The sequence below is a fragment of the Carcharhinus amblyrhynchos genome, chromosome 8 (genome assembly GCF_965287045.1).
Source record: "Carcharhinus amblyrhynchos chromosome 8, sCarAmb.v2.hapA, whole genome shotgun sequence".
NCBI classification, from domain to species: Eukaryota; Metazoa; Chordata; class Chondrichthyes; order Carcharhiniformes; family Carcharhinidae; genus Carcharhinus; species Carcharhinus amblyrhynchos.
The window spans coordinates 121,082,901-121,102,945 of NC_137331.1; the positions used below are offsets into that span (position 1 = coordinate 121,082,901).

The following is a 20,045-nucleotide window of genomic DNA, read 5'->3' on the forward strand; positions in this document are numbered from 1 at the left end:
GGGGAGACAAACAGGCACCAAGAATTTGGGGAAACATTAGGAAACATGGAATTACAGTGTGGGTTTTGAAATAAAATTTGAAGAAGGCCAGAAGGAGGAAGGAAGCTTGAGGTGAGAGGGATTTGGAAGGAAATTGTGGTTAAGAGGTTATGGTGAGCGAAGGCAGCTAGCGAGGTTGGGAAGGTAGTAGTCAACCACTTCCAGGAAGGATGGAGGTGATCAGTGATGCAAACCGCTGAGGTTGGATGGGGGTGAGGTTATGGAAGGAATGTTCTGGGCCCAGTGCAGGTTAGGTGGAAGTGCTCAGTTTCCAATGGGTAAAAATATGGCTGATAGCATGATGAATTCATTGTAGTTTGGCAAGTTGAGAATGTCAGCTGGGAGGGCCTCGGCACAAGAACTGCAAACTTTAGTCTTGATGGCTATGCAAGACGGAAAATGGCAGCGATTGAGTGTTGGAAAGGAACCTTCAATTATCTGTTTTAAAGAAGCCTGAACAAATTCCAGACCCATTACGTAATTACGTTTGTTCGCAGACCAGTGATCAGAGAGGCTCATTCTTGGGAATGCGAGGGGCCAAGTGAATGAAGCATCAGTCAGGACATTTAGGCAACTTTATATCAGGAGATTGGCTACCTTAAAGGACAAGGAGAAATCCAGACTAAGAATAATTAACTGGGGGAAAGCCAGCTCCAATGAGAACGGATGTGGCTATGTTTAACTGGAATCCAAGATTAGCAGACAAAACTGTCAGTGAATTATGGGCTGTCTGTAGAGTTCAAGAGCAATCAAGGTAGATTACCGTGAAGAGGAAATGCCGGGCAAACCAATCCAGAGCTCCCTGGATGACGACCCTGATTTGAAATAAAGCAGAAATAGGCGGATAGAAAAGCGGTCAGAATTGAAGGAGCACAGATATCCATGATGATTTTGAACCCAGTGAAGGTTACAAAACTGGAGAGTAAATAGGGATTTGAAGAAAAAAGCTGCGTAATTTAAATTGACATTGTTCAGCCAGGGCAGCACGGTGGCATAGTGGTTAGCACTGCTGCCTCACAGCGCCAGGGACCTGGGTTCAATTCCAGCCTCAGGTCACTGTCTGTGCTGAGTTTGCACATTCTCCCCGTGCCCGAGTGGATTTCCTCCGGGTGCTCTGGTTTCCTCCAACAGTCCAACGATGTGCAGGTTAGGTGGATTGGCTATGGTAAATTGCCTCTTAGTGTTCCACGATATGTGGGTTCGTGGAATAAATACATGGGGCTGTGGGGATCAGGGCTGGGTGGGATTGTGGTCAGTGCAGACTCGATGGGCCAAGTGACCCCCTTGTGCACTGCAGGGATTCTGAGGGTTGAATTAAGTTGGTGAGCACAGAGGGTGATGAGTGAACAGGATTGGAATTGGGGCATGGAATACTGAGCAATCTATGGAGAGTGGAATACCAGCCAAGAGAGTAAAGGAGTAGTGAAGTCTGGTGGTAACAGAACATGAATAAGTCATGGCTACTGATTTTGCCACAAAATGCAGACATGGTCTTATATTGTGAACCTTTTTTAAACACTGCTGCAAGTCCCACTTTACCGTCATGTAACACAATCTGACCGTGATCATTGACCATAAGTGATGCCTTTTGTACTTTAATAAGTCTGAGTGAACTACATCATTAGAGATGCAAATTTTATAACCACTTGTAATTCTACTGAGTAACAACACTGAACCATTTATCAGTTCCACTTGTACTTGTGGAAATTGCAGAATTAATTTTCAATATTAACCACAGCAACTGAAAATCATCATTAGCACCTTTGCTGATCACTCGACGACTGTACAGCCAAGAGTTCGTAAGGTGTTGATGGAGGTGAGATGAAGGGGAATGGGAGAAGGCTTGTGTGGAGCATCAACATAGACCAGTTAGGCAGAATGTTGCAAGTTCTATTAGTATCCAGTTAATGGGTGGAAAAGACATGTTGCAGCTTTTCATCTTGCACTAAGATTGTTCCAAATATTACTATTCTACATGATGTATTTTCAAATGGAAGTTCACAAAGTGAAATATTTATCTGTTCCAACAGTCACAGAATACTTAGACACACAGCGATAATATGCACTAGCCGTTCTCTAAGTGTGAAAGCAACAGCATGTAGAAGTAATGTCCTAGAAGCTGATGGAAAGAGTGACAGTGATCATCTGCTGGTGTTTGTGGATGTGGCGAATATTAATACAGTAAGTTACTTATACATGCATGGAACTTTGAAATTAGCACAAACGTATTGCAAAACTCCGGTCATAGAGTCCCTACAGTGCAGAAGGAGGCTGTTGAACCCATTGAGCCTGCACTGATGACAATCCCACCCTGGCCTTATCCCTGTTACCCCCACATATTTATCCTGATAATCTCTCTGACATGAAGGGGCAAGTTTTTAGCATGGCCAATCCACCTAACCCGCACATCTTTAGACATTTTATTTTGCTATTTATTTAATGCCTTTAGCCACATAAAAAACTGAGTTTGCTTGTTACTGTTCGTAAAATTCCCCTAAAGGAGAATTTTGTTTTGTCTTTTTAATGGGGTGAATGTCTCTAGCAGGGCCATTCCATCCCTAAATGCACTTGAACCGAGTGTCTCACTTTGCTATTTTAGAGGGCAATTAAGAATCAAACACATTGCACTGGGTCTAGAGTCGCATGTAGGCCAGACCAAGTAAGGACAGCAAATTTTCTTCCCTAAAGGAATTACGAGTTTTTACAATAATCAGTAGTTTCACAGACACCATTATTGAAACTCAATTTCAGATTTTATGAATGTAATCCAAATTCCACCGGATGTTATAGTGAGATTTAAACCCTGGTCCCCAGGACTTTAGCCTGGGCCTGTAGTCCATGACTACACAACCGTTTCTCTTTTTAGGCTTCCTTTTGTATGAAAGATCCAAATAAATGTGTATTCTTAGCATGATCATTTTGTTTAACTCCCCAGTATATTGCAATATTTCAGATTCTATCGATAACTGTTTAAGCCAACATTCTGACTTAGTGTTGTTGTTATTTAGATAAGTTTCTTAAATTCTTTTGAAACCATTAGAAATATTAAATTCACTCAGTATCATAAATGACCATAAATCAAACAACATTTAAATCCTGAAAAGTGAACATCAGAGTTGCACTTAAGGGTACACTGGATAAAGACATGAGGTTCTGCTGAGAATGGGGAGGAGGCATATTTGGCAAATACACCAGCGTGAATCATTTGGCTGATTGCACATAGGAAACAGGATCGGGCCAATTGTTTGTTTATTTTTATTTATGGCTGTTTGGTCGATCGTAGAGTTGAGACCACATATAGTTGTGGATTTGATGACACATACCCAGATCAGAATGGAGTTCCGTTTCAAAGTAAATTAACTCATTTTTTGATGTGCTAATTTTATACATTGCTGCTCCTCTATGACAAAGGGAAAGGAGTAGCAGGAAAACAGGATACCAACTAAAACAGTGTAATGCAAAACTGACCCCAATGTTAGCATGCTTAAAACACACCACTGGAGGGCAGGGTGGAATCCTGAGATTGAACATTTTGCCCATACATATTGGACATCAGACATTAGCTAGTGGAGACTGCATTGCGGCAGAAACCACTAAGATACTGCAAAGTGTTGAGATCTTAAATCTGTAGAAATGGAAAACAAAAATAACAGGAGTATGTTTTTACGCTAGTGGATTCTAAAAAGTTCAAAAACTTTCCAAGCAATGTAAAACATAAAAGGCAGAATTAAAAATCTGCCTTTGGTGCTAAATATCTATGTCGATTCTTTCCATTGGCCAGGGAATCTATAACATGGGAACACAGAATAAGGTGGCTGATCATAGAGGACTAAGATGACAGCGAACTTCATCAAAGGATTGTGAATCTTCAGAATTCTCTACCCCATAGGTTTTGTAGATGGTCTATCATTGATTTCAGACTGCGATGGACAAGATCATTGGTGTCTGATTTGAGGAAGATGGGGAGTGTATGGGGAAAATGGATTTGAAACTTTAGGTCAGTCATGGTGGCATAGTGCTTAGCACTGCTGCCTCTTAGCACCAGGGACCCAGGTTCGATTCCCGGCTTGGGTTGCCAACTGTATCGGTTTTCTTTGGGTACTCTTAAGGGGAAGTCGTGTTTGACAAATTTATTGGATTTCTAATGAGGACGCGACTAGTGCAGTAGACAGAGGGGAACCGGTGGATGTGGTGTTTTTTAGATTTTCAAAAGGCGTTTGATAAGGTGCCGCACAAAAGGTTGCTTCAGAAGGTTAGGGGGCATGGAGTTGGGGGTAAGGTGTTAGCGTGGATAGAGGATTGGTTGCCTAATAGGAGGCAGAGAGTTGATATCAATGGGTGCTATTCTGATTGGCGGTTGGTGACTCGTGGAGTGCCGCAGAGATCAGTGCTGGGGCCTCAGCTATTTACCATTTATATAGATGATCTGGAGGAGGGGGCTGAGTGTAGGGTGACGAAATTTGCTGATGACACAAAGATGAGTGGAAAAACAAATTGTGTGGAGGGTGTGGAAAGTCTGCAGAGGGATCTAGATAGGCTGAGCAAGTGGGCGAGGACCTGGCAGATGGAGTACAATGTTAGCAAGTGTGAGGTTATCCACTTTGGCAGAAATAATAGTAGGAGGGATTACTATTTAAAAGGCGAAAAGATGCAGCATGCTACGGTGCAGAGGGACCTGGCGGTCCTTGTGCATGAATCGCAAAAACCCAGTCTGCAGGTGCAGCAGGTGATTAAGGAGGCGAATGGGATGCTGGTCTTTCTAGCGAGGGGGATAGAATATAAAAGCAGGAGGTCTTGCTGCAACTGTACAGGGTACTGGTGAGGCCGCAGCTGGAGTAGTGTGTGCAGTTTTGGTCGCCACACTTGCGCAAGGATATTTTGGCTTTGGAGGGAGTGCAGAGGAGGTTCACCTAGGCTGATACCGGAGATGAGGGGGTTAGGCTGTGAAGAGAGATTAAATAGACTGCGTCTGTACTCAGAGTTTAGAAGGATGAGGGGGGATCTTATCGAGACGCATAAGATAATGAAAGGGATGGATAGGGTAGAGATAGAGAGATTCTTCCCGATTACAAAGGACAGCAAGACTAGAGAGCACAGCCTCAAGGTAAGGGAGGGAGCAGTTTAGAACGGAGTTGAGGAGGAACTTCTTCACTCAAAGGGTGGTGAATATCTGGAATTCTCTGCCCGTTGAAATGGTGGAGGCTACCTCGCTAAATATATTTAAGTCTTGGGTAGGTAGGTTTTTGACAGATAAGGGAATTAAGGGTTATGGGGAGAGCGGGAAAGTGGAACTGATCCACTTCAGATCAGCCATGATCTTACTGAATGGTGGGGCAGGCTCGAAGGGCTAGATGGCCTACTCCTCTTTCTTATGTTCTTATGTACTCTGGTTTCCTCCCACAGTCCAAAAATGTATGGGTTAGGTTAATTGACATGATGTGGAGATGCTAGTGTTGGACTGGGGTAAACACAGTCAGGAGTCTCATGATACCAGGTTAAAGTCCAACAGGTTTATTTGGTAGCACAAGTCACTAGTTTTTGGAACACTGCCCCTTCATCAAGTGAGTGGGAGTTCACAAACAGGGCATATAAAGACACAAACTTAATTTACAAGATAATGGTTGGAATGAGTTTTTACAGGTAATCAAGTCTTAAAGGTACAGATAATGTGAGTGGAGACAAGGTTAAGCACAGGTGTGTACCAGAGGTGTGTATTCTCTCCAGCCAGGACAGTTAGAGATTTTGCAAGCCCAGGCAAGTTGTGGAGATTACAAATAGTGTAACATGAACCCAATGGTTGAGGCCATTCTCGTGTTGGAACTTGGCTATCAGTCTCTGCTCAGTGACTGCGTTGTCATGAAGGCTGCCTTGGAGGACAATTGCCGAAGATCAGAGGCCGAATGCCTGTGACCATTGAAGTGTTCGCCACCAGGAAGAGAACACTCTTGCCTGGTGATTGTTGAGTGGTGTTCATTCATCTGTTGTCATGGTGTCTGTGTGGTCTCCCCAATGTACCATGCCTTGGGACATCCTTTCCTGCAGCGGATGAGGTAGACAACTTTGGCTGAGTTGCAAGTGTATGCACCGTGTACCTGGAGGATGGTGTTCTCACGTGAGATGATGGCATCTGTCTCGATGATCTGGCACATCTTAAAGGTTGCTGTGGCAGGGTTTTGTGGTGTTGTGGTCGTTGTTCTCCTGCAGGAAAATTAGGTTGATTGGCCATGATAAATTGCCCCTTAGTGTCAGAGGGATTAGCAGGTAAATACTTGGGGTTACAGAGATGAGTGGGATTGTTGTCAGTGCAGGTTCGATAGTCCGAATGGCCTCTTTCTGCACTGTAGGGATTCTATTTATTTTACTCTTGCTCATCTTTCTCTCATTCTTGCGTATCCTTACCTGAAAATTTGACATTTGTTTTGAGTACAGTATAGGTGATATATTAACAAAGGGTTTAATCTTTCAGAGTGAAGCAGGTGTGAGGGAATTCCACATAATCCAAGTGTCGAGTGGCAGTGAACATTGGAGGCTGCAAAAATGTATAAATCCTGCTGAAGATAAAGGTTGGTTTCCACTTTTCTGCTTGTTGGTAATTTGATGTGACAGTAATAAGTGTAGATGTCTCATCCGCCTCCTCCTACATGCTAAAGCTAAAAATATTCCAGCTACGTTGATGCAAATATGTCTACAGATAAATCGGGTTAGGGAGCATTTGCTGGATTGCATTAGGAATTGTGTACATGTAGAAGGACTGGTGAAATTTATTTTGCAATCTGATCATAAAGCTGTACTTTTAATTCAGATTTTTTTACTCCTGAAAGTTTTTTTGAAGATTAGTAGGTTGAGTATATCACATCTCAAATTCATTTACGTAGCGCCTTTTAACAAAATGCCTCAATGCACAACTGGCGGGGGGGGGAGTTTGCTATCACTGTGTTGGGATGGAATCTTTCCTGTTTCGGGAAACCTGGTAAATCTGCTGCCCCCACACCAGGAAAAGTTAATTATCCATTCAAGCAGAGAACAAAGCAGATATAATTACAGAGGTAGCTGGCCTCTGAAAGGCAAGGTTGCTGTTATGGGGTGGTACACTGGTTAGCATTGCTGCCTCACAGCACCATGTCTGTGCAGAGCCTGCATGTTCTCCCCGTGTCTGTGTGGCTTTCCTCTGGGTGCTCAGATTCCCCCTTGCAACCCAAAAATGTGCTGGTGTTGGAAATACTCCATAGATCTGGGATCATCTGTGCAGTTTAACAACCTTTCATCAGAACTATAGGCAAAAACAGAGAAATATGTATTTATATAATACCTTTCATGGCCTCTGCATCCTAAAGCACAGTCAATGAAGTACTTTTGAAGGTGAGTCACTGTTGTACTGTAGGAAACGTGGCAGCTGATTTTCACATAGGAAGCTCCTACAGGAAGCAGAGTGATAATGACTGGATGTTTTAGGGTTTTTTGAATGTTAATTGAGGGAGAAATATTAGCCAGCTTACTGGGGGATAAATCTGCCCACCTTTGAACTAATACCATGGGATCTTCCACAAGACTGCTTTGACTTTTCATCTAAGAAGCAGCACCTTTGACAGTGCAGCATTTCTCCAGTACTGCACTGAAGGGTTAGCCTTGATTTATTCCTGCACTGAAGTCCCAGGAGTGGGACTTCAACCTGCAATCTGTTGACTCTGATGTTAGGTGAGCTAAGAATATCAGACATGAAAACTCAACTTGCTTGTGAAGAGCTTCAACCCTAAGCACCCAGCACATTCTGAAGCTGTAATATTTGCAGAGACAAATCCACATACATGGTCCCATCATCCAATATTTTTAACAAAATGTTGACGTGGTCTTATTCTTAGCTTCTTAGAGCTTTAATGTGGAAAATGGAAACCTTGATCAGAATATAACCCTTCATCAAAGGGATCAAGGGGTATGGAGAAAAAGTGGGAGTAGGACACTGAAAGTATATGACCAGCCATGATCCTGTTGAATGGTGGTGCAGGCTCAAGGGGCCAAATGATCTATTCCTGTGGGCAGCATGGTAGCACAGTGGTTAGCACTGCTGCTTCACAGCGTTGGGGATCCAGGTTCGATTCCTGGCTTGGGTCATTGTCTGTGTGGGGCTTGCACATTCTCCCTGTGCCTGCATGAGTTCCCTCCGGGTGCTCCAGTTTCCTCCCACAATCTGAAAGACGTGCTGATTAGGTGCATTCACCTGAACAGGTGACAGACTGTGGCAATTAAAGGAATTTCACAGTAACTTCATTGCAGAACTAATGTAAGCCTTACTTCTGACTAATAAATAAACTGCTCCTATTTTCTATGTTTCTATCTCCAGCTAAATTTAATGCTGATTAAATCAGCAGTGAGATTGTAACTTGACAGAATCTACATTTTGGAAAAATTAAACTTTGCATCAATGTTACTTTACACATTGGAATTTTTGAGAGTTTATGCTTCCAGTGGGCAATGCCACAGTACGTGGGAAGTTTTCTGATGCTTACTTTGTGAAACGAAGACAATCCCAGTGAATTATCTGGTCTGCCTACTCAGTGGACATAAACTAAATCCTGTAGTTCCCACACTCTCCATCGCATTCTATTTTACAAAAAGCTTGTACTTTTTCAGTGTGGTGCGTGACTTTGTATTAGACTCCAAATCAGCCATACTAAAGAGTTTCTGCTGAAGTAGTGAGTTTTGGTGCTTGTATAACTTTCTCCAAATGCTGCATTTCAGATGCAAAGCTCAGTAGTCGGGAGAGGGCAAAACTCTGCTTTCGCGCAACAAGATGTCAGAATTCTGAAGGTGAGGTCATAAATTTGAATGATTGCAGTCATTAAATTTTTTCTATAATTCAGCATGTCTAATGGTGACTACATTTGCATTAAGATGAATCATGAATCTTTTGCTTTCTTAGCTACCTCATGTACAGAAGGAAAGTATATATTTGCAGATATCGTTCTGGGGAGCGAACAAGTGAGTAAGCTTGCACTTTTTCTGCTCAATTTCCTAGTTGGTGTTTCTCCCATTTAATTTTCTATTATGCTGATGGTTACTGTGATTTTTTTTTTTAAAATCATTTTGTGGGACATGAGCGTTGCTGGCTGGCCAGCATTTATTGACCATCCCTAGTTGTTCTTGGAGGGCAGTTGAGAGTCAGCCACATTGCTGTGGCTCTGCTGTCACATGTAGACCAGTCCAGGTCTGGATGGCAGATTTTCTTCCCGAAAGGACATCATTAATGAGCCATCAAACCAATGCATGTATTGGTTGTGTCTAAATCTTTGACGATTTGACATTTATCGCCTGTTCCTCATTGTCCTAAAAATGTAGCGGTGGGCCCTATTTTATCATTGTTGAATCAGCTGTGGTTTTTTCATAGCTTTTTTTAAAGAATTATAACTGGTTGACTTGCTAGGCCATTTCACTGAGAAATGAGAACCAATTGTGTACTGCACCATGACTTGTCACTGGATGCTAGTATGTTTTCCACTCAACTCTCGAGGACGTGGAGCTCTGAACGAACGGTCATCTTGATTGGAAATGTTCGCTCTATTCTCCCTTTGCACACACTCAGACCTGCTAAGATTTTTCAGCATCATCTGTTTTTGGAACATGGTAGATTAATTTCCTAGTTGGACTGGGGTACTCCCTGCTGATAACCTGTTGCAGTACTTTTAGGCTGGGTAAATTTCAGCTGAAATCCTGTGTACACTCCTGGGATGCCTCGGTATACAACCACGTCCCCTATGAAGGCTATGAGGAGCGTCTTTAGCTGGAAGATTCCGTTCCTTGGATAATGGTAGCAGGCCAGTGAAGCTTTAGAACAATCATCATCATTTCCCTCTAATGCCAGCCCATCAATCATAAGTTTATTGAATTCAACTGGTTCTGGTAAAAATGGGAACAGTAAGAAGTCCAACAGGTTTATTTGGAATCATGAGCTTTAGGAGCATATATGCCATTTTTGTGAAACCTACCTCTCCACACACCTGATGAAGGAGCAGCACTCAAAGCTTGCGATTCCAAATAAACCTGTTGGACTTTAACCTGGTGTTGTACCTACTGTGCCCACCCCAGTCCAACACCGGCATCTCCACATCGTAGTAAAAATGGGGCATTTTACGGAAAATCAACCCATGTTTTAAGTGTTCTAGTTGGAACCATAGAAACCCTACAGCGCAGAAGAAGGCCATCTGGCCCATTGCATTGATACTAACTCTCCAAAAGAGCATCTTATCGTGGAGTGGTGTTTCCAGTGGACCTGCTGTCACAAGGCTGGCTTAGGTCCTGCTGAAAGGCAAGTCAGGCTGGTGATAGGAAACCGGAACTAGAGGGCACAGCCTCAATAAGCTCATTTGTCGCTGTTCTGTGATCTAGACTGATCTCGACTTCTGATCTCAAGTTCTGTGTAGTTTTAAAGCTTTAAAAAAATTTATAAAGTTAAAGTTTATTTTAGCGTCACAAGTAGGCTTACATTAACACTGAAATGACGTTACTGTGAAAATTCCTTGTCGCCACACTCTGGCGCCTGCTCGGGTACACTGAGGGAGAATTTGGCATAGTCACTGCACTTAACCAGCACATCCTTTTGGATTGTTGGAGGAAACCAGAGCACCTGGAGGAACCCCTCGCAGACACGGGGAGAACATGCAAACACCACACAGAGTGACTCAAGCTGGGAATTGTAGCCGGGCCCCAGGCACCACTGAGGCAGCAGCGCTCAGCACTGTGCCATCAACCAAGGCATTCCCCTGAATAAGAACATAAGAAATAGGAGCAGGAGTAGGCCATCTAGCCCTTCGAGCCTGCCCCGCCATTCAATAAGATCATGGCTGATCTGTCGTGGCTCAGTTCCACATTCCTGCCCTCTCCCCATAACCCTTAATCCCCTCTCATCAAGAACCCATCAACCCGCGTCTTAAAAATATTTAGCGAGGCAGCCTCCACCACTTCAACGGGCAGAGAATTCCAGAGATTCACCACCCTTTGAGTGAAGAAGTTCTTCCTCAACTCCGTTCTAAACCGCCCCCCCCCTTTATCTTGAGGCTGTGTCCCCTAGTCCTACTGTCCTTTCTGAGCGGGAAGAGTCTCTCCGCCTCTATCCTATTCATCCCATTTATCATCTTATATGTCTCAATGAGATCTCCCCTCATTCTTCTAAACTCTAACGAGTACAAACCTAGTTTATTCAGCCTCTCCTCATAGCTCAACCCCCTCAACTCCGGCATCAGCCTAGTAAACCTCCTCTGCGCTCCCTCCAAGGCCAAAATATCCTTGCGTAAGTATGGCGCCCAAAACTGCACACAGTACTCCAGCTGCGGCCTCACCAATGCCCTATACAGCCGCAGCAAGACCTCCCTACTTTTATATTCAATCCCCCTCGCTATGAAGGCCAGCATCCCATTCGCCTTCCTGACCACCTGCTGCACCTGCAAGCTGGGTTTTTGCGACTCATGCACAAGGACCCTGAGGTCCCTCTGCACCGTTGCCTGCTGCAGTTTTTCGCCACGTAAGTAATAATCCTTCCTACCATTATTCCTACCAATGTGGACCACCTCGCACTTGCCAACATTAAATTCCATTTGCCAGTTCCTGGCCCATTCGCCCAGCCTATCTAGATCCTTCTGTAGACCCTCCACACCCTCCGCGCAATTTGCCGTTCCACCAATCTAGGCGTCATCAGCAAATTTCGACACCATACACTCGGTTCCCTCCTCCAGATCATCTATATAAATGGTAAATAGCTGAGGCCCCAGCACCGACCCCTGGGGCACTCCACTAGTCACCAACCGCCAATCCGAATAGCACCCACTGACCCCCACTCTCTGCCTCCTATTTGACAACCAATCCTCTATCCACGCTAACACCCTACCCCCAACTCCATGTCCCCTGACCTTCTGCAGTAACCTCTTGTGAGGTACCTTGTCAAACGCCTTCTGAAAATCCAGAAAGACCACATCCACCGGCTCTCCTCTATCCACCGCCCTAGACACATCCTCATAGAACTCCAGTAAATTTGACAGACACGACTTCCCCTTAACGAAACCGTGCTGCGTCTGCTCTATCAAGCAATTCCCCTCAAGATGCCTCGCTATTTCCTCCTTGATGACGGATTCTAACATTTTACCTACAACAGACGTTAAACTAACCGGCCTATAATTCCCCGCCTTTTGCCTGCCACCCTTCTTAAACAACGGCGTAACATTAGCCGCTTTCCAATCTTCCGGCACTTCCCCGGAATCCAGCAATGTCTGGAAAATAACCACCAAGGCATCCACTATCACCTCCGCCATTTTTTTCAGAACCCTCGGATGCATTCCATCCGGTCCTGGCGACTTGTCCATAATCAGCCCCTCCAGTCTGTCGAGCACCGCCTCTCTAGTAACAGTAATGTCATTGAGACCCTCCAGTCCTACCACCTTTCCATCTCTAACACCCGGCAAATTATTCACGTCCTCCGTAAAGACCGAAACAAAAAAGTTATTCAAGACCTCGGCCATTTCTCCATCCCCTACCACTAAGTCCCCCTTCTCATCCTCTAAGGGTCCAACGTTCACCCTAGCCAGCCTCTTCCTTTTTATATATAAAAGCTCTTGCTATCCTTTTTTATATTAAGCGCTAGCCCAGCTTCATAGTTTCTCCTACCCTTCTTTATCAACTTCTTTGTCAATCTTTGTTGACATTTAAACCTCTCCCAATCCTCTTCTCACCCACTACTCTTAGCTACTCTAAACACCTCCGCTTTTAATTTAACACTTTCCTTCACCTCCTTCGTTATCCACGGCTTATTACCTCTCCTCCTACGGTCTTTTTTGACCATCGGAATAAATTTCTGCTGAGCACCAAGAAAGATCTCCTTAAAGATCCTCCACTGTTCCTCAGCAGACCTACCTTCCAACGTGCTCCCCCAGTCCACATTCACCAATTCTTCTCTCATCCTATCGTACTCCCCTCTGTTCAAACAAAGGACGCGTATCCGGGAACCCACTTTCTCCTCCTCCATCTGCACCAGAAACTCCACCATACAATGATCAAATGCCAGTGAGACTGATGAGATGGCCACTAGTTTCAGAATTAAACAAGTAATGCTGTAATAGACCAGTCGGAGTATCTGCTATGATCACTTGGTTGGGTGGAACTGTTTGAGTTCTTTCCTTTGTAGCAAAGGTGAAAGCAAGAAAGGTTTTCGATCAGTTTTCAAATAATGGAAGCCTAGGAGTGTGTGAAGCAGAAATCTCTGCTGTCATTTAAAACCTTCATTTAAGAACTAGAGTGAAGCTCAAGTAGCTGAACATCAATGCCTCCCCGCCCCCCCAAGTTAAGACTGTTCCCTTCTAATCTTCATTGCCAGTGCAATTCTGGCACTACATAGGGACCAAAATATTCTCTCCCTACGTAACTTTGCCTTGGTCTTTGTTTATTTTCCATTCTAATGCTTCGTGAACACACATACCTTTTCTAACCTTCCACTTTTCTTTGTTGTTCTCTAGTTTTTCTTGTCCAACTCTTACTTGGATCTTCCTCCCTGTCTATTATTAATAAAAGTCTCATGTTCCGTCCGGGAGCCATTTTGTTTCCCGTGCATTAGTTGTTGGGTGGAGGGCGATTTGAGGATGCCATCCTGTAGTTAGTCATTGAGAGTTGATTCTGCTTTTGTTTTCCAGATAATCAGTGCAACCACTCCTTGTGCTGACTTTTTCTTTCAAAGTTGTTATGCTGCCTGGTCTCGAAAGACAATACCACAGACGACTATGGGACCTGGGAGACCAAAAACTGGGGATGTCACCAAATTAGTACAGCGGTGTAGTGAAGTGGATCTCAATATAATAGTATTATGGAAGGTTCGTATCATGAATGAACACTTGAGATGAATTGTTGCACATGAAAGGTTTGGAACCAATTGAATAATGGAGAAGATTCCTTTACTTTAATTCATTTGTGGGGCATGAGTCGCTGGCTGACCAATATTTATTGCCCAGCCCTAGTTAATGTTGGAGGCTAGTTGAGAGTCAACCACGGTGCTGTGGCTCTGGAGTCAAGTAAGTCAGATTGGGTAGGGATGGCAGATTTCCTTCCCTAAAAGAAAGGGCATTAGTGAACCTGATGGATTTTTCTGACAATCGACACTGGTTTCACGGTCATCAGTAGATTCTCAGTTCCAGATTTTTTTATTGAATTCAAATTCCACCATCTGCTGGGCGGGATTTGAACCCAGGTCCCCAGAACATTAACTGAGTTTCTGGATTAATAGTCTAGTGATAATACCACTAAGCCATCGCCTTCCTGCATGAGGGAACTCAAATGGTACATTTAGGCCTTTCTTAACAAAAGAAAGAACAGAACATTTGTAATGGTTCAGTCAGGGAATTCCGCAAGCGAGGTTTACTCGGCTTGCTCTTGCCTGAAGAACCAACCTGGTTGTGTGAAGTGAAAATGATATTTAATTAATCAAAACTTAACATCATTGGTCACCGTTTTCTGACAGATGATTGACCAATTCAAAAATTGAAATACACTTCTCTCCTACTTCACAACCAATAACTTGTTTTATCTGTTATTAATCTTTATAGAAATGGACCAATTTGTTATAACCATTTATCCTTGTTCATATTTAAGGACTTACTTCATTATCTTTAATGCTTCCAAAGTTAGGGTGCAGAATTTAAACTTGAGATTGAGCAAATTATATATCAGTTAATCATTGGTCAATTTATGTGGTGTTTGGGAAAGAACCAGCTTGATGGACAAAATATGTCCATGTTTTGTTCTTGATATAGATGCATTAATTGTGATTAAATTTGTTAATCATTTTGATTTATTTCATTTATTAAATCAAATGCATGTAGTGCAGAAAAGTGATGTAGTCTTGTGCTCCACAACAGCTAAACTTTCAATGAAAAATTGATGCTTTGAAAATTGAAGTTCTCTGTCTCGTTACAGGCGTATGTTGTCGAGGACAATAAGCAGCTTATTTTAGAAGGCCAACTTCATGTTGCTCTGGAGTCGATTGGGAAAGAAGCCTGTTCATTACCTCAAGTACAGGTAATGTGTTTCTTAACTCTGTCCACTCCCAATGTGCTTTTGTGACGGTTTGCATACTAAAATGATCTAAACTGTTACTGGTTTTCTTTGCTTTAGTGGTCGTCATGTTACCTTTTGAAATTGTTCTTCTCAAAATCCAAATGATCTGTATTGATATTTTCCTGGAGTTGTGGCCTTTAGATATGATTTAAGAATCTTAATTTATCCATCCAGGAATATCTTAAAGTCCCCACTTGTTACATCCTTTTTTAAAATTAACTCCTAGTCATTTCTGCTCCACCACTCTCTCCCATATATTGACCATTCTCTGTGTGAAAAGTCTCCTGATATGGGGCTTGAATTTACCTTTTACTTGTTTGAATGTGTATCCTCTTGTAATATTCTCTCAATAGTAGGGGATTGTAACTTTCCGAACATGGACTGGGACAGTCACAGTGTTAGAGACTTGAATGGAGAAAAACTTGTTGAGTGTATTCAGGAGGAATTTCTCGTTCAGTATGTGGATGGCCCAACTAGAGAGGGGGCAAAACTTGACCTCCTCTTGGGAAATAAGGAAGGACAGATGACAGATCTGTGTTAGTGAGGGATCACTTTGGGATCAATGATCATAATTCTATTAGTTTTAAGACAGCTATGGAGAATGATAGGTCTGGCCCAAAAGTTAAAATTCTAAATGGGGCAAGGCCAATTTTGATCGTATCAGACAGGAACTTTCAACAGTTAATTGAGGGAGTCTATGGGAAGGCAAAGGGATGTCTGCTAAGTGGGAGGCTTTCACAAGTATGTTAACCAGGGCTCAAGGTAAGCACATTCCTTTTAGAGTTAAGGGCAAGGCTGACAAGTAGGGAACCCTGGATGATTTGGCATATTGAGGCCCTGGTCAAAAAGAAGGCAGCACATGACATGGATAGGCAGCTGGGATCGGATGAATTCCTTGAAGAGTATAGTGGGTGTAGAAATAAAGTTGAGAGGGAAATCAGAAGGGCGAAAAGGGGACATGAGATTGTTTTGGCAGATAAGGCAAAGGAGAATCCAAAGAAATTCTACAAATGCATAAAGGGGCAAAAGAGTAATTAGGGAGAGAATAGGACCTCTTGGGGATCAACAAGGTCATCTGTGTGCAGATCTACAAGAGATGGGTGAGATCCTAAACATTTCTCATCAGCATTCACTTGAGAAAAGTATGGATGTTAAGGAACTTGGGGAAATAAATAGTCATGTCTTGAGGAGTGCACATAAAACAAAGAAGGTGGTGCTGGAAATCTTAAAGCACATCAAGGTAGATAAATCCCTGGTACCTGATGAAGTGTATCCCAAGACATTGTGGGAGGCTAGGGAGGAAATTGCGAGTCCCCAAACAGAGATTTGAACAAGCACCTCACCTGTGGCTGATGATTAAAGATTGGAGGATGGCAAATGTTATGCCTTTGTTTAAGAAGGGCTGCAGGGAAAAGTCTGGGAAATGCAGGCTGGAGGGCTGGTAAATTGTTAGAAGCTTTTCTGAGAGACAGGATTTACAGGCGTTTAGAGACAAGGACTGAGCAGGGACAGTCAGCCTCGCTTTAAGTGGAAAAACCATATCTCAAATTTGAGTTTTTTGAAGGGGTAACCAAGAAGGTAGATGAGGGCGGTGCAGTTGATGTTGTCTACATGGACTTTAGCAAGGCCTTTGATTTTTGATTTAATTTTGTCATGTGTATTAATATAAGATGAAAAGTATTGCATGCGATACAGACAAGGCATACTGTTTATAGAGAAGGAAAGGAGAGTGCAAAATGTAGTGTTAGTCATAGTTAGGGAGTAGAGAAAGATCAACTTAATGCAAGGTAAGTCCATTCAAAAGTCTGACAGCAGCAGAGAAGAAGCTGTTCTTGAGTCAATTGGCACATGACCTCGACTTTTGCATCTTTTTCCCAAAGGAAGAAAGTGGAAGAGAAAATGTCAGGGGTGTGTGGGGTCCTTAATTATGTTGGCTGTTTTGCTGAGCTTGTGGGAAGTGTAGGCAGAGTCAATGAATAGGAGGCTGATTTGCGTGATGGATTGGGCTACGTTCACGACCTTCTGTAGTTCCTTGCAGTTTTGAGCAGAGCAGGAGCCATACCAAGCTGTGATACAACAGAAAGAATGCTTTCATCTGTAAAAGTTGGTGAGAGTTGTAGCTGACATGCCAAATTTCCACAGCCTTCTGAGAAAGGTACCACATTGTAGAAACTTAGTTTGTTCTCACTGGAGCGACGGAGGTTGAGGAGTGACCTGATAGAAGTCTACAAGATTGAGATGCATGGACAGAGTGGATAGTCAGAAGCTTTTTCCCAGGGTGGAAGAGTCAATTGCTTGTTTAGCACAATGTTTAAGGCGCGAGGAACAAGGTTTAAAGGAGATGTACGAGGCAGATTTTTACAGAGTAGTAGGTGCCTGGAACTCGTTGCCGTGGAAGCGGATACAATAGTGACTTTTAACAGGCGTCTTGGCAAGTACATGAATAGGATGAGAATAGAGGGATATGGCCCTAGGAAGGGGGTTTTAATTAAGTCAGGCAGCGTGATCAGTGCAGGCTTGGAGGGCAGAAGGGCCTGTTCCTGTGCTGTAATGTTCATTGTTCTTTGTAGTTGTTGCATAAGCTTAAATCTCTCGGGATCCAGGGTGAGGTAACTAAAAGGATACAAAATTGGCTTGATGACAAAAGACAGAGGGTGGTTGCAGAGGGTTGTTTTTCAAACTGGCGGTCTGTGACCAGCAGTGTGCCTCAGGGATCGGTGCTGGGTTTGCTGTTGTTTGTCATTTGAGTAATTTGGATGAGAACTTAATAGGCATGGTTAGTAAGTTTGCAGATGACACCATAATTGGTGGCGTAGTGGACAGTGTAAGGTTAGGATTGCAATGGGACCTTGATCAGTTGGGCCAGTGGGCTGAGGAATGGCAGATGGAGTTTAATAAATGCAAGGTGATGCATTTTGGTCGATCGAACCAGAGCGGGACTTAATCGGTTAATGGTCGGGCGTTGGGGGGAGTTATAGAGCACAGATCTCGGGTTACAGGTTCATAGCTCCTTGAAAGTGGAGTTATGGGTGGAGAGTGGCGAAGAAGGTATTCGGCATGCTTGGTTTCATTGGCCAGAGCACTGAATTGGGATATCATGTTGAAGTTGTAGAAGATCTTGGTAAGGCCACACTTGCAATACTGTGTTTGGGTCAACCTATTATAGAAAGGATGTTACTAAACTAGAAAGAGTGCAGAGAAGATTTACTAGGATGCCACCGGGATTTGATGGATTGAGTTATAAGGAGAGACGGGGTAGACTGGGACATTTTTCCCTGGAGCATAGGAAGCTTCAGGGTGATCTTATACAGGTCTATAAAATAATGAGGGGCATAGGTCAGCTAGATAGTCAATATCTTTTCCCAAAAGTAGGGGAGTCTAAAACTAGAGGGCATAGATTTAAGGTGAGAGGGGAGAGATGCAAAAGGGTCCAGGGGGCAGTTATTTCTCAGAGGGTGGTGAGTGTCTGGAACAAGCTGCCAGAGGTAGTAGTGGAGACAAGTAGAGTTTTGTTTTTTTTTTAAAGTGTTTAGACAGTTACGTAAGTAACATGGGTATAGACACAGACAATTGGAACAAGTTTAGTGGTTTAAAAAGAAGGGGCAGCATGGACATGAGAAAAACTCTTCAACATACTGACTATTATCAAACCTGTTGGCACCAATAAAGAAGTATTCCTGGGAAGCAAAAATAATAATTTAAAACAGTTCCCTAACGAGAAATAGGCAATTTGAATCAGAATAAGGCTAAACGTAGATAATGATCATATATAAAAGTTGAGCTGAAGGGCCTGTTTCCATGCTGTAAAACTCCTATGACTCTATTTAAAGTAACATTTCAAGATTATTTTACCATTCACATATTTGTGATGTGCCCATCTAAAATCACCTCTTGGTTCCTTTCTAGGCCGAGAAAACCATGTTTCTCCAGACTTTCCTGGTAATACAGAACTTTAGGGATTTGGTGTCATGGCTTCCCCTTCATTGCCCCCAGAGGGTTAAACATCTCCTTGAGTCCTGGTGTCCAGAACTGGACATAGAACTTGAGATGTGGTCTGATAAGAGCAGCATAAAGTTTCATCTCAACTTCCTGTAAATTGTATTTAATCATGAGGGAGAAGGGATAGAAGGTTAGGCTGATAGAATGAGATGCAGTGGGGTGGGAGTGGGTTAATGTGAAGCATGAATACCAACATGTCACTGTCAGACCAAACAGTCTGGGAGCTTAGACGTGATGTGATTCAGAGTTAGGTTAAATGTGTCTGAATTGGTTGAATGTGGTTTGTGATTATCTGTAAAGTTAATGTCCTGCTATTTTGCTTCCTAATTTATAGTGCTTTAGATCTGTCTGCTTTTGATTTAATTTCCCATTGTTGTACCATTCAACTGAATTGCTTCCTCAATTTCTGAGCTAATGCTTCCACTGTTACTTGCTGGTTAGATATCATCTGTAAATTGATTGCATAAAAGTTCTGAACTCTTGTCGGATTTAAATTTAGAAATGCTGATAAGCTCAGCAATCACTATTGGGTTCATTTCCTCATCCCTCCTCAGTCCCTGGGTGCTCTGATGGGCTGCCTGTAAATTGCACTTGGTTTATTACTCTCCCTGTCAGTTTCTGATTTAAAACATTTACCTTTTAACCTGTACAGTTTAGAGATGGGCAAAATGTCTGAGGTGATCAGCTTAACAAAATTCTTCTCTAAGTCCTGGTGCACAATGTCAATGGGTTTCCAGAATCTGCTTAGATTGCCTCTTCAGGGCAGGATCTTGCTTTACTGAAAGGGCTGTTGAAGAGGTGGTTATTGTTGAAATTAAGTCCACTTCTAGTGCCTTGGAATTTTTTTTCCTAAAGGTGCTGTGATTTATCTGTTTAGTTCTGCTTTTTGTATATGAATACCATTTATTGGATGACATTGGGAT

General features: G+C 43.0%; 1 protein-coding gene across 2 annotated transcripts in view; it reads left to right on the forward strand.

Annotated features, from left to right (window-relative positions):
* The window catches only part of trappc8 (trafficking protein particle complex subunit 8), a 157,750-nt gene that overhangs the window by 125,205 nt on the left and 12,500 nt on the right, over positions 1-20,045 (forward strand). For both annotated transcript variants that reach the window (XM_080194734.1, XM_080194735.1), the window contains 6 exons: positions 2,070-2,220; positions 6,506-6,602; positions 8,776-8,844; positions 8,957-9,015; positions 13,707-13,883; positions 14,983-15,084. In XM_080194734.1, coding sequence (XP_080050860.1) covers positions 2,070-2,220; positions 6,506-6,602; positions 8,776-8,844; positions 8,957-9,015; positions 13,707-13,883; positions 14,983-15,084 — 655 coding nt within the window. The remainder of the gene's footprint in view (positions 1-2,069; positions 2,221-6,505; positions 6,603-8,775; positions 8,845-8,956; positions 9,016-13,706; positions 13,884-14,982; positions 15,085-20,045) is intronic.